Here is a 12899-nt window from a genome sequence, read left to right as displayed (position 1 = left end):
TTCCAAAATGTAGATTTACCAGAAATCACTATGGACAATCTTCGGTGGGGATGAAAATGTGAAAGTTATTTTTAGGCATTTCAAGTACATGAAGCACATTTACGGTGTACTTAATCTTATGTGCAGTCAAACTTATACACACCAACCAAATGCATGCACTTAACCTTAAAGAAATGAATTTTCATAATCAGGGAGCTGAGATACTTCTCAATGTAGTTTTTGTTAGGCTTGTGAGTGTCTTATCATTATTTGCTCACTGATGCAGTCCACAGTTGATTCTGCGGCACAGTTTCTGATAAAGTTTCATAAATAGTTCAAGTGGGGGACATCAGTTCCATTTGATGTTCAAGTTTAGATGGAAATATAGGTAACATGGTCTATTGTACCAATTTGACAATTCTGTGTAGATCATGTCCGTGGTCACTTTGGTACTTTGGTTCATCTTGTAAGTATTGGTCTCTTTATCACCAAAGATAATGGTCTAAAATCTAAATCTCAATAAGATTTCACTGATGCTCATTTTGGTAACATTCATTAACTGGTTCCCTAAGATAATTTGTTGTAAGCTTTATTTTTGTGAATATACCTTTTTATACATTGATTTGTTGAAACAGGAGGATCCTGCAAAGAAGGAGCGACGTCGACGAGTTGGGTAATACTCTGCCTAGTTCCTGTTGAATATTGATATACTTGGTCGAGCAACCATGGCTTAAAATTTCATTTTGTTATTATGAAGTGTGAAGACAAGGAGTCGCACAGTTGACATTCTTCTTCATCATATGCTAAGTGCTGAACTAGACTCCCAGAGTTGCGAAGCATAGTTTCACTATTCCCTGGTAAATATTTTTAATATGATTCTCTTAGATGTTAAATCTTTATAACTTCTTTTACTTTTGTATAATTGTCATTGATTAGTAAATATGTTTTTATTAGCAATCAAAATACTATTTCTCAACTCTGATGCTGCTAACATATCGTACACCTAATTTAGGTGTAAAATCCTTCGAAAATATCTGAAAAAAAAAAAGTTAGGATAGGATTTTTAAGTTAGAAATAAATATTGTAATAGTATAAGTTTAACAAAATTAATGTAAATTAGGTAAGAAAAGTATCACATATCTTTTTTGGGCTTTAAAACATATCTTGTGCAACGTTCGTATTTCAGTCTATTACGGATTATCCTTATGTAAATATTGAAATATCTATAGAAAAATCATTTGAATTGTTAGACTATTTTGTTACAATATAAACTTTAAAATTAAAATGAATTAAATAATCACATATGTAGATACACCTAATTGTTGATTCTACCACCAAAACAAATGACGGGCTTCCACGGGTGGTGAATCGGGGTCCTCGATCCTATACATTTGCATATCTATGTTTGTTGGACCCAATCGTGAAATTGATCCCATGACATAGTATATTGATATACCGTATGCCATTGATGCATTAATGTGGTGTTGATCGTAGGCTGATTGTCATGAATCATATTTGTTCGAGGCAGCTCTTGAGGCATATATTAGTGAATGTCAGAGCTTCTACTTTCGCTACTGATTTGCTGCTCTGTATCATGCTGTTGCTCAGAGAAGGATGACAAACTATCACCATACTGCTGTTGCCCATATGATTCTCCATAATACGATGAGCTTCTTCTTGTGTCTATATCATGTAGGCTCTGTCGCATCTGCTCAAATTCATCCATTGTCTTTCCCCCCTTCCGCGCATAAACTTGACCAGTACCTTGTCGAGTTCCATGATCTAAATCTTGGGTAGCATGTGTAAAATATTGCTCCTCAGTCCATACACCACCCTCAAGTTGTGTAAACGAGACCAATGACTGCCCAGCATCATCACCATCATCCGTTGAGACATTGCTGTCCGTGTTGCTATCATGTCTCTGGACCGAGCGAGTTGATGAATGTGATTGTGAAGGTGTCTTTTCGCCCGACTCGATTCTTTCCAATGATGCAACCAATGCTACTGCCTTCCCCTTTACCTTTGCACGTTGGGCGAACAACTATTACCGTTGGGTGTCTGTAGTTCCTCGAGCAATTTGACTTGATGTTGTTTGACTCCTTCCACGTTGTGATCAAGAGGGATTTTCCACCTGTTGGGGTTGTGCTTCTTCTTCTTCTATTGCCTCGATGATAAAATGTGAAGGACGTTGAGGACCTCCCGCCTCATCAAGTAGAGGATCCTCTTGGTTCTCTGCTGCTTCAACCCAATCTAACATTGGCTCCGAATCTTTGTTGTAGAATTGGAGGTCAATGGGATCAATATCTAGTTCCTTTGGCTCCTCCTTATCCAACTTAGCACATCGTAATCATAGCTGTATGTTATAATGGATATATACTAGTTTCTATAATTGTCTGTAGAAGAGTTTGTTACGGACCTTCGTGTGAATCAATGCAAACGTTGACCAATTACGTTCGCAACCACTAGATGTTGTCTATGAAAGTACAAGAACGACAACCTTCCTTAAATGTGGTGCATCCCCTCGAAATTGTAGTCACCACTCGACTGCAAAATGATATAAATAAGATTTTATTAGCATAACAAATAATTAACATTAAATATAATTGATAATCAATATGTGTAACTTTTCCTCACCAGGATCCATAGTGTAACAACACGATATAGCTACAATATCGGAGAATGAACCAATTGTTTCTCGAAATAATCGACCCTCTATAAGAGCATCGGTTGCATCAGTAGTGTTTGGCAAGAGCCGGTATATAACATTTCGTAGTGTCGTTAGTAAATCATTTTGTGTTCCGAGAGCATATCAATATTGAATTGTCGGGTTTATATAATGTGCCGCAAGACATAATTTTGTTAGTATGATTTTTTATTATATAAAAATAATAAATTAAATTATTCTAAATATGAATTTACCTGCATTATGGATATCTTGATCCATATGAACTTCGGTCCGACGATCAATGATCCGTACATATTGGTCGGCCTTAAAATCATCTTTGAATGCTTTCCTGACCTCCTCTCTTGCTGAAATCAGCATATATTTAAAATACGGCATCTGTGGACGCTTGTCCATATCAACCTTACGGAGGACAATATAAAGTGGTTCTACACCTTTTATGATTTCTGCCGTAGTCTCCCAAAATCTAGAGGAAAGAATAAACTTTTCTATCTTCTTTCCATTGCTCTACCTCGAATATATGGATTCAGACCACTCTTGTGAGGTGATCATTGCCTTCAAGTCATGCCTTTTTTGCTATAATGGCTTTATTGCAATAAAATTGGTAGCAAACCAAGTAAATTCAGGTCGGAGTATCTCACCGTTTACATACTTTTGCATTAAAGCGTCGACCCAGTGATGATTATATTTAAACTTTGTAATTGATTGTGCTCGAGCTACACAATTCTTGACCATCCAACTCACCAATATCCTTCAGCATTAGATCTATGCAATGAGCTGCACATAGAATCCAAAATAAAGTTTTTCTTTTTTCCATCAATTGCAAACCAACCTTTTTGAAATTCGCTCCATTGTTGGTTATTATTTGGATAACATACTGCGGTCCAATCTCCTATACTATAGTGTTCATCAAGCTCTCAATGTAGTTTGCATTTTGGATTTTTTTAGAAGCATTAACGGACTTATAAAACACCACTCTTCTATTGCAATAAACAATAAAGTTGATGATACTCATTCTTGTTGGTGATGTCTAACTGTCACACATCAGTGTCACCCCATATTCGTCTCATTGCCTCTTGAAGGATTTAATCCAATCCTTTAGTTCTGCCACCTCCTCATCTAAGTACACGCTGTAAATCTCCTTTGGTGTTAGAGGTTGGATCCCCGTGCCAGACTTTTGAATAGAAGAGACCATGCTCTGATAATATGGACCTTGGGCTGTGTTGACTAGAATCCTGTGGAAGTTGAACCATTTTGAAATTGCCTTCCCAATATCTTTTTTTTTTTTTTTCTTTTGTGTATGCATTGTCAATCTGTGTCTGTTTCGCTGTTTGTGGGGGATCGGCTTGTGGATCAATATCAACAATATCTGGTGCGAACCTCCTGCCAAGACCTCTCATAAAATCACGGAGTTCACCATACCTTATGCTACTAATTCAACCTAACTAAGAAGGAGCAGTTGGCTGCCTTATGTTGGCCGACCTCTGGATTCCACTACCACTGTCATGCTCCAATTGTGAGTTAGGTCGTCGATGTCTCATTGCTTCATCGACTGTATACTTATGCTCCAATAATGCACGAATCCCAGTTGTGAGATCCGGGTCGACTTGATTGCCGCAACCCTCATACTGATCATAAACTGGTTCCTGTGTAGCCCTATAATATTCTTCCTCAACTCTTACCTTCTTTTTTAATGTATCTTTCTTTGCTTGTTGTTGCTTACTTTGAAATAATTTACGAATCTCCGTCGGAACCTTCTTGCATTTTGCAACATCAGAATACCCGCCATCCAAATGCATTTTCACCCTTGTTATTCCTCCACTCTTGCCAATGTAATCACAATAAATACGTTACCAACAATGACGGTTCACATCTATCTTTCGGGCATGAACCCGTGCATCATAATGTGGTTGTTCTTTTGGTATCATGATCCTATCAAAATTAAATCAAATAAACTATAAAGTATAAACACATTGAATTGACTAAATATCGATAAAAAATCACTAATCACAATATTAAATAATTTTATTAAAACATAATTAATTATATTTTATCATCATAAATATGTTACATATATAAAAGAAACATTGAATACATAATTTTGATCTAATATGATTCAAATTATGATAAAATCATCATTAAAATGACTAATCATAGCATTAAATAACTTTAATAAAACATAATTAAACCTATTTTACCATCATATATATGTCAAACATACAAAAAAAATATTACATATATAATTTTGATCTAATATGATTCAAATTACGATAAAATCATCATTACATATACTAATTACATGATTAATATAGTTAATTTTTCACTAATTACTTCTCTTTCAACACTATAAACATAACAAACACCTAATAGGTATTAAACACATTGAATTGACATAAAATTGAATAAATTTTGATTAAATCATCATTAAAATGACTAATAGCAACATTCAATAACTTTAATAAAACCTATTTAAACTTATTTTACTATCATAAATATTTTTTTAATATTTAATATATATGAAATATAAATATTTGACCTTAAGTATCTAATTTCGAATTAATCAATATTAAATACACTAATCATAATATTAAAGATCTTAATTATTCTCTAATTAAACAAAGAGAATATATACCTCTTGATTAGAAAATTCTTCCTCTTAATCTTCCCAAATTAGCCTCGCTTGAATTCACAAATCATTGTTTTGTAGAGTTTAGCATAGCACAAACGTGAGAAAAAAAAGATTTTGAGATAGTTTAATAGAGTACGAGAATGTACTAGAGTGAAATAGGAGAGAAGAAGGGTTTAAATGGTATGAGAAACGAGAGAAGAAGGGTTTAAATACTATGAGAAAGGGCTCCAACGATCAATTTGACTATTAGAGCACTGTAGCATTGTTACAGTGTGGTAACAATTGATTTCGACCGTTACCGAGCGGTAACGATCGAAATCGATCGTTATCGAGCGGTAACGATCGAAATCGATCGTTATCGAGTTGTGCCGGGTGGTAACAGTCGAAATTTCGACTATTACTATCCGATATTACCCCGTATCATCCGATACGGAGCGCTTTTAAACGTTTCATCTGGTAGCGAATGGTCCGTATATTGATATATCGTCGGACCGGTACGTATATATATATTCTACACCTGGGTATTGCCCATTTAACTTGGAACAAAATAATTGAGTTTTTATTTATCATGACGTAGAATCTTGACACCGCCCAACCCCCCCCCCCCCCTTTTTTTTTTTTTCTGAGGTGCCAATATATCAATATATATAAAGTTTAAACTTTGGAGCAAGTTTGATCCCTGTCGTTGCCCTTTAATTCGTTGATGGTGACCCTTGCTAGAAATTGGGTCTACTCGCTATATCTGTAAACGAACACTGCTGCTCATCAGGTGTCTTGGAGTATTTACCATCAGTCCAAGTGATGCTGCTCGCTGTAGCTTCTTTGTAATCTGTTAAACCCCATAAAGTAAAGTGAGGCATAAAGTTGATTCTGGCTGTTGACCAGGTACCGTCGGTGTCAATTTACGAGTGGAGTGAAAACTAGTCGGTTCACCTCGGTCGGAGCCAGCGAAGGAGCTTCATTTGCGTATTCTTTAATGGTGCAGTGTATGTTTGAATATTGTTCCAGATTGGTGTTTTATTAATTATTTTTATTTGACAGTGTGGTGAGTAATTTTCTCTGATTCTAGAGTATTTGCATTATGCATCAGTGGTCGTATTTTGAGGAGGAAATAAATAATAATAATAATAATAAGCTTCTTTGTCTTGAAGTCTTCCTTGATCTATTGAAATGTCCTTCCAGTAAGCAGCCTATGTAAGGTGTTAGACACCTTGAATTATGTTTATGTGTTTTGTCCGTGCATCAGAACACAGGTGGATTCTTCCAGCCCTCGGAAAGAGAGACGTTAATTGGTGAGCACTGTTAGAGGGGAGGCTATTCTCACTATTCCAGTAAATATGGCATGGGAAAATTTTCAGGGACAAGGAAATCTTCAGCAAGATTCATCCTATTAATAGTGTGCGGTCAGAGAGGCATGGACTCGGTATCATCCCATCTCCTGAAAACGTTTGTTACATAGTACACAGTTATTAGATCAAGTTTGAAAGATTTGAAACATAATGAGTATGCAGCAATCGTTAACTTACTGCTTTTTTGTTTTCTCATAACTGGCAGAAAATATAAGCTCGGAACATCCATCCTATAGCAGTTTTCCCCCAGACTTGAGATTTCAATTTTAGAAAGACAAAAGTGCAGTCAAGTGCCAGCACGATGATTAGACAATAATGATACATCAGACTTCATCAATGAAAACATGTCCAGTAAATGGAAATAGTAAATCTCAATTATTATACCTACCACCGCTGGACTTTTAATATTTAGCAAGGACATATATGTTATTTTGGAACTCGATATAAAAAAGATCCTTTTATTTATTTATTTATTTATGGGGCAATACGTGGTATGTATCGAGGAATTGGTTCACCTAATGCCTACCTATAGTTTCCAACCTAAATCTCAGACCCAAGCAACTGTTCCATCCAAATTCTCTCGTTAGATTGGAGTAAGTAGGCAGCTTAACTTGGAAATCTTACATGCTGACATCAGTTAGCCATTTGATTAAGAGATCCAGTTTTGTTTTTTTTGTTTTTTGACCCCACACTCTTCCACTCCATGGTAGCAGTCACAGAGATGCATGCTCATCTTCTCTCTCTCTCTCTCTCTACCCTGTTAAATGTGCTTTGCATATCAATGGAGAGAGACATGTTGATTAACGTCTAAGAGATGGTTTAGTTAGTATTATATAAGTGATTAGTGTTACCGGTGAGGAATATTTTTTATTAGTGCAATTTATGTTGTAATTTAAGGAAATAGATTGGCTTTTCTACCGTTACTTGATCCACCCACCAAACCCGCGGCCATAACGTTTCGGACGAAAATATAACGGTTCGGCGATACGGAGGCGTCCCGCGGTATTTATATACCGTTGCGTCGTCGTCTCACCCCCATCGTATGACGACTCCATCGCCAAAGCTCGAGACTTGCGAAATAGAGGAGGGAGAGGAGCCGCTCCGTGTTCTCCTGTCCCAAAAGCAAGGTCTTTGCGCCGGTGATGGGGGATCCCTCGCTTCCTCCTCCGCCCAATGCGCGCTTCTTGTTCGGGTCATCGGCCTTGGACGACTCGTACCGGCCGCTCCCTTCGCTCTACCTAGCGTTCCTGGCGATCTGGGCCATCTCCGCCTTCGCCTGGACCATTAACACCTGGAGGAACCGTTTTCCCCAGGTCCGTTGCCTTCCCTATCTTGTTCTTTGACCGAAAAGGTTCCGGCTTGGGCGCTTCGTGGTTGCTCTCGATGGTGTCGAGCACCTACTGATGCATCCTTTTCCCCTTCTACCCTTTTAATTAGCCGTCGGTTCATCTCGTCCGAGCTTTTTTTGCTTGGCAGCAGAAGGACTTTAATTTCATTTGTAAGAGGATGTGTGAACTTGCAATTGTATGAATTCCATGATAGACTGCGAGGAAAATGCATCTTAGTGGTATCATGTTTGACATGAAGATTTTGTTTGAGTAATTTGCAATTGTATGTACTCATAGCAAAAAAATTTAAAATGAATTGCTATTTTATATAATATATAGGGATTTATAGGAGAAAAAAAAATCTATTTGTGTTATGTGATGGTAAAGGCTGCCCCTGTTTGTTCTAATTTATGCTGTTATGCATGATTTCTGTTGGAGCAGACGAGCAATCTGCAGTGGATGTTGGCTTCAATTCCGCTTACTAAGACTTTGCAACTGGCGCTTTCATCTTCATTCTGGTGAGCAACTGAAGAAAGATTATTCTATGATGATCAATGCAATCTGTCTACCCTCCTGTGTTCTTTATATATTCATCTTATATCTAAGATTTGTGATGTTATTCTTTTTGCTTCTTTGATGCGTGTGGTGACTATTCCCAAGTTGTAGGATATCCTCTACATCCCAAGATAATTATACGTCTATGTTGAATTAGTGCTTAGACTATATCAAAGCTAATTAAGATGGTCTCACAGGTCTATGTGAAATGACCATTATCTAAGATGTTACAATTTGATGAATATAACCTTGTTTCTTCTGTACTCTGACTTCCAGGTATATTTATCCATGTCCCATTTAATCTGAATGCATTTAGTTTGAGTTCATTGTGTTTTTTTATCGAATCATTAGAGAAGAGTTTGAATGTCATTCATGTATAGATTCACCATCTTATGCACAGATTCAAATTTCGTGTAGCATCCGATGGATTATGCAATTAGATGTCTGCCATATTATATATTCTGGTAAGAAAGAGTGCATTGAAACGAACATATATAGAATTACTCTGGAACATGTGCATTCTTAACTAAATCATCTTGGTCATTGCTGAGAACATCGACCAATAAAGATTTACATTGGGCCTTAACCTTGATCCAGTTTTGTTCTGATTAAGCATATGTGCATGCATAATAATTTATCACTATATTATGCATTAGAGGTTTGGAATTGAGCAACTGTCTATTTACCTGATACTACCCTTTCTGATGAACTGAATAAGAGAGGTTGCTTGATGAAATTTACATGGTTGGGAAGGTAACTTAAACTTGTTCTGCAATTTTTGTTGTGACACCACTTCTGATTGAGCTACCATGCTGATGATTCTGTGATTCTTTCCAGTTTATGTTATAATTAGTCAGTTTCCTATTATGACATCTACAATTGAGAAAATCAGGACAAGTTTTGAATTTATGTCATTCATGTCCTCCCATAAAAGTATAAATGTTTGGGTGTTTTGTGCAGGTATTCTTGCATAAATCTTCAGATATGCTCACTGTGGATGTCCTTTGGGGTGTATGTAACTGGAATACTCTTTCAAACTGCCTCATTTGTGTCATTTATGCTCATATCTCATGGTTACTGCATCATCTATGAGCGTCTTTCAGTACGTGAACGACGTATGACAGCTGCATTGAGCTGCATACTCTACCTGACCCTTGTTGGTTATAGAGCTGCTGTGCCTTATTTCACGGTAAGTCTCCTCGATGTAAACCACATCCCTATAAAAGAGCCCACCGTTCTAAGCTAGTAGATTGAAATATCTCATCATTGAGGATCAGATAAGAATTCAAGCTACGGCATTCAACAATTAAATTGTGATAGGAACTTCTTTTGCTAGTGCATTTTGGTAATTGTAAGAGTTGATTTAAATCTGTATTGAAAAGTTTACCAAAGCTGATTGCAATACCAGGTATTCCTTCTGCTGAACTACTCGTTGTCATTCTACATAATCTTCCGCCATACCTCTCAAAATCTGTCAGTTCTGCACGAACAGTTGAGCTTTATAGAGAATGAAGATACTCATGCAATGCACAATGCATTGCGTACAAAGTACACAATGTTGAAGTATGTCTTACACCCTTGTCTTTCTGATATCTATAAAACAAAAAAATTATATTTTTTATTAATTCTTTTGATTGCATCTGCTTCCATCAGGAAATTTCAAGGTGCAATGCAATTTGTAGCTGTGGTAGAAGCTATGGTATGACCATTGAAGTTATCAATTCCGACTATTTATCTACTGATATAATTATTGGAATTTTATGACAAACATATACCTCATACTTCAGATCTATTTGAATGTTGATGAGACACTGGATAATTATTGGTTTCGTTTGTTGGTACGGGAATGGGCACAATTTTGCATCTTCCTGTACATTGGGTAGGTTGAAAGCAGATACACATGTTTAATTTGCATTCTGCTAGATATTTAGGTTCAACATATTAGACTGTCTAACATGCATTTGATCATGGTAGACTACTTTGTTATAGTTACATGTGGAGTGAATTTGCTTTTACTTTCTTTTCAGGTGGACTTTTAGAACACAGGAAGTTTCACTACATTTCTCTGTGATGCCTGCCTTGAAGTCCAAAATGGAGATGATAGTGCCTCCTGTATATAGCATAGTATGTTCCTCTTCTTGGATCTGTAATATACAGTAAATCTGATTGGTTCATTGTATTTAATTGTTCAATTTTGTAACCATCATATATCTTTGGCTATGCATTTTTCTTTTTCAAAATGCATTACGTATGATGTATCATGTTTCTATGAACAACAAAGAAGAGCCTTTATATTGAACAATAATAGGTTCATTTCCATCAGATTCTGTAGAGAAGTTTGAAGATGTATCTAACATATTAAGACTGTTTGACCATAGGTGGAAAGTTTCATCTAAATTCTATTTTTGGGTTACAGAACAAGAAGTAGGATGAGAAAGTACCGGTGTATTGCAAGCTAGAAGTGAAAGGAAGGGCATATTTTTCTGTTTCTGTGGTTTCCACCTTATTGCCATAAACCTACTGGTAACAAGTATGAAGGTTCCTAAACTAACAGACAGTGAGTAGACTCTATCGGGCACTCAGTGAACTAGCTAAGATAGTTGAGTTGCCTCTATATCATTTATTAGGAAACAAAAGGATATTGTTCAAGCATCTGAATTGTTTTTTATTGGGTCTATATTATGTTCAGTGACTTCCATGTTTGATTTCTAAAATTACTCTGCATATAATTAAGAGGCATGAGGATTAGTTGTCGAGGAAAGAGCTTTACCTTATTACAAATGTTGCTCACCCCTCTAATGCTGGCTTGTTACTATACTGAGAAGTCAATGCTTTTAAGATCTCTGTTAGTGAAGATTAAGCAGGTAATGCACCGTAGCAACTGGTACAAAATTATATATTTGTTCTTTTAGTATTCATGTAAAGTTAATGCCAATTATTTGTGAGGTATATTATAACACACGATAGGCATACTCAATCTTTACTGCTGCTTTTTTCAAACCAAACTTTAACTCGTCATCTTGAATTTGGCTTGTATGCAGAAAATTTATTTGTTTATTTCATCAGTCCAATTTCTCTAGCATTCAAAACCATTGTATTTAGTATGTCATTTCCTCAATTTCTTGAGCAGTATAAGTTGGAATACGGTCAGTATAACCCTTTGTACTAAATGATAAACATTTCAGGAAATGGATGCTGCTGACTTTAATGATTTGGTTTCTCAAGAATGCCATGTTGGTGTGGTAAGTGGGAAAACAATTTGTTAAGTTTGCATTATTTTCTCGTATAATGTTAAAGCAACTCTTTTTCATAATTTCACCTCTTTTTTTTGTCCTTTCCTTCTCCCAAATCACTCGGGCACATACACATAACTCACAGTAATGGAAGTTCGACTCGGTCATTTTGCAGCAAACTTGTTTTCCTAGTTCGACCAATGAACATTTCTTCAAGCCAGTACTGATTATAGTTCAAAACCCACGATCAGCAAGCAGGCATTCCACAGAAGCACTTACAAGATCAACCTCCAATAGTGCTAGATCAACAAGCAAGTGTGGGCTTGTCGAGGATCGAGTTTAAACTGAAGCAAAAGTAGATCTGTACCGACAGTCATGACAAAGTGGTACATTGCAGTTTATGCTGCCGATAAGAGCTGTATATCATTATGATCCTTTGACATTTTTATACGTAAATAGCATTTTGACCCAAAATTAGGGTCATCTTACATGTAATATGTAATTTGCAAAAAGTACATTTTTGAATGTCAAAAAGAAAAATACATCTCTCCACCGTTCTCATTATGATGTTGCCTTCGATTACCATCAATTTTAAGCAGTGGTGTTCTCATGGCCAAGTAGACAAAGACAAAGAAAAAAGAAAGGAAAGGAAAGGAAAGGAAAAGAAGGAAAGAAAAATGGTAGGTAGGGATTCATATGTTGTTGATGCATGACTTGGCATCTTTATATAAGTTAGGGATATATATGTTATTTTTGGTATACTGATATATTACTAGTTAGGTTTCATGATAAATTTATGATGATATTTTATATTATATATGTTGTATAATGCTATAAATCATATCGTGTTGATTTATGATGGTAGTATATGGTAGTATAATGCTATGATGGTAGTATATTTTATATGTTGTATAATGCTATAAAGACAAGCCTTGTCGATAAACAAACATGTCAGTATTAGTGGGATTGATGAATAGACATGTTAATATTAATAGAATGATTTTCTTTGAAGATTAATCAATCATAAAAAATAATAATCAAACGGTCTTCGTATCTTTCTTTCTTTACATGCCACTTCAATTCTATACGATGAATTTGTATGCTGCATATATCATTATCCCGAGGTTCCACATTAATCGTGTA

The 12899-nt window shown here is 36.0% G+C and overlaps 2 protein-coding genes across 6 annotated transcripts in view; both read left to right on the top strand.

Moving 5' to 3' along the window:
• LOC135649436 (two pore calcium channel protein 1-like) overlaps nucleotides 1-6676 on the top strand; it is a 32464-nt gene extending 25788 nt beyond the window's left edge. For 2 of the 3 annotated variants that reach the window (XM_065167774.1, XM_065167790.1), the window contains 3 exons: nucleotides 615-652; nucleotides 737-836; nucleotides 6177-6441. In XM_065167774.1, the coding sequence (XP_065023846.1) occupies nucleotides 615-652; nucleotides 737-821 (123 nt within the window). In that variant the 3' untranslated portion in view covers nucleotides 822-836; nucleotides 6177-6441. Of the gene's footprint in view, nucleotides 1-614; nucleotides 653-736; nucleotides 837-6176; nucleotides 6442-6537 lie in introns of those variants that run through there. The other variant, XM_065167781.1, reaches the window with a different exon arrangement.
• LOC135649449 (uncharacterized) lies at nucleotides 6590-12314 on the top strand. 3 transcript variants are annotated; one of them, XM_065167805.1, is made up of 9 exons: nucleotides 6590-6714; nucleotides 8410-8486; nucleotides 9484-9712; nucleotides 9932-10086; nucleotides 10177-10222; nucleotides 10311-10402; nucleotides 10551-10647; nucleotides 11709-11765; nucleotides 11932-12314. In XM_065167805.1, the coding sequence occupies exons 1-9, from the start codon at nucleotides 6634-6636 to the stop codon at nucleotides 12097-12099; spliced, it is 1002 nt and encodes a 333-aa protein (XP_065023877.1). In that variant the 5' UTR covers nucleotides 6590-6633; the 3' UTR covers nucleotides 12100-12314. The 3 variants fall into 3 exon arrangements, with proteins under 3 accessions (XP_065023877.1, XP_065023869.1, XP_065023883.1); XM_065167797.1 differs by lacking the exon at nucleotides 6590-6714 and adding an exon at nucleotides 7693-7953; XM_065167811.1 differs by lacking the exon at nucleotides 6590-6714 and adding an exon at nucleotides 7693-7953 and having other exon boundaries at nucleotides 11902-12067.
• Nucleotides 12315-12899: the final 585 nt, after the last annotated feature.

Source organism: Musa acuminata, chromosome BXJ1-4 (assembly GCF_036884655.1).
Source record: "Musa acuminata AAA Group cultivar baxijiao chromosome BXJ1-4, Cavendish_Baxijiao_AAA, whole genome shotgun sequence".
Classification (NCBI taxonomy): domain Eukaryota; kingdom Viridiplantae; phylum Streptophyta; class Magnoliopsida; order Zingiberales; family Musaceae; genus Musa; species Musa acuminata.
Note: the sequence above shows the minus strand (reverse complement) of the source record. Positions and strands in the feature narration are given on the sequence as shown.

Coding starts and splice junctions, on each gene's coding strand:
- LOC135649449 (XM_065167797.1), top strand. CDS start 7,783: ATGGGGGATCCCTCGCTTCCTCCTCCGCCCAATGCGCGCTTCTTGTTC. Junction 8,487..9,483: donor GCGCTTTCATCTTCATTCTG/GTGAGCAACTGA, acceptor TGTTTTGTGCAG/GTATTCTTGCATAAATCTTC. Junction 11,766..11,931: donor AAGAATGCCATGTTGGTGTG/GTAAGTGGGAAA, acceptor GTCATTTTGCAG/CAAACTTGTTTTCCTAGTTC.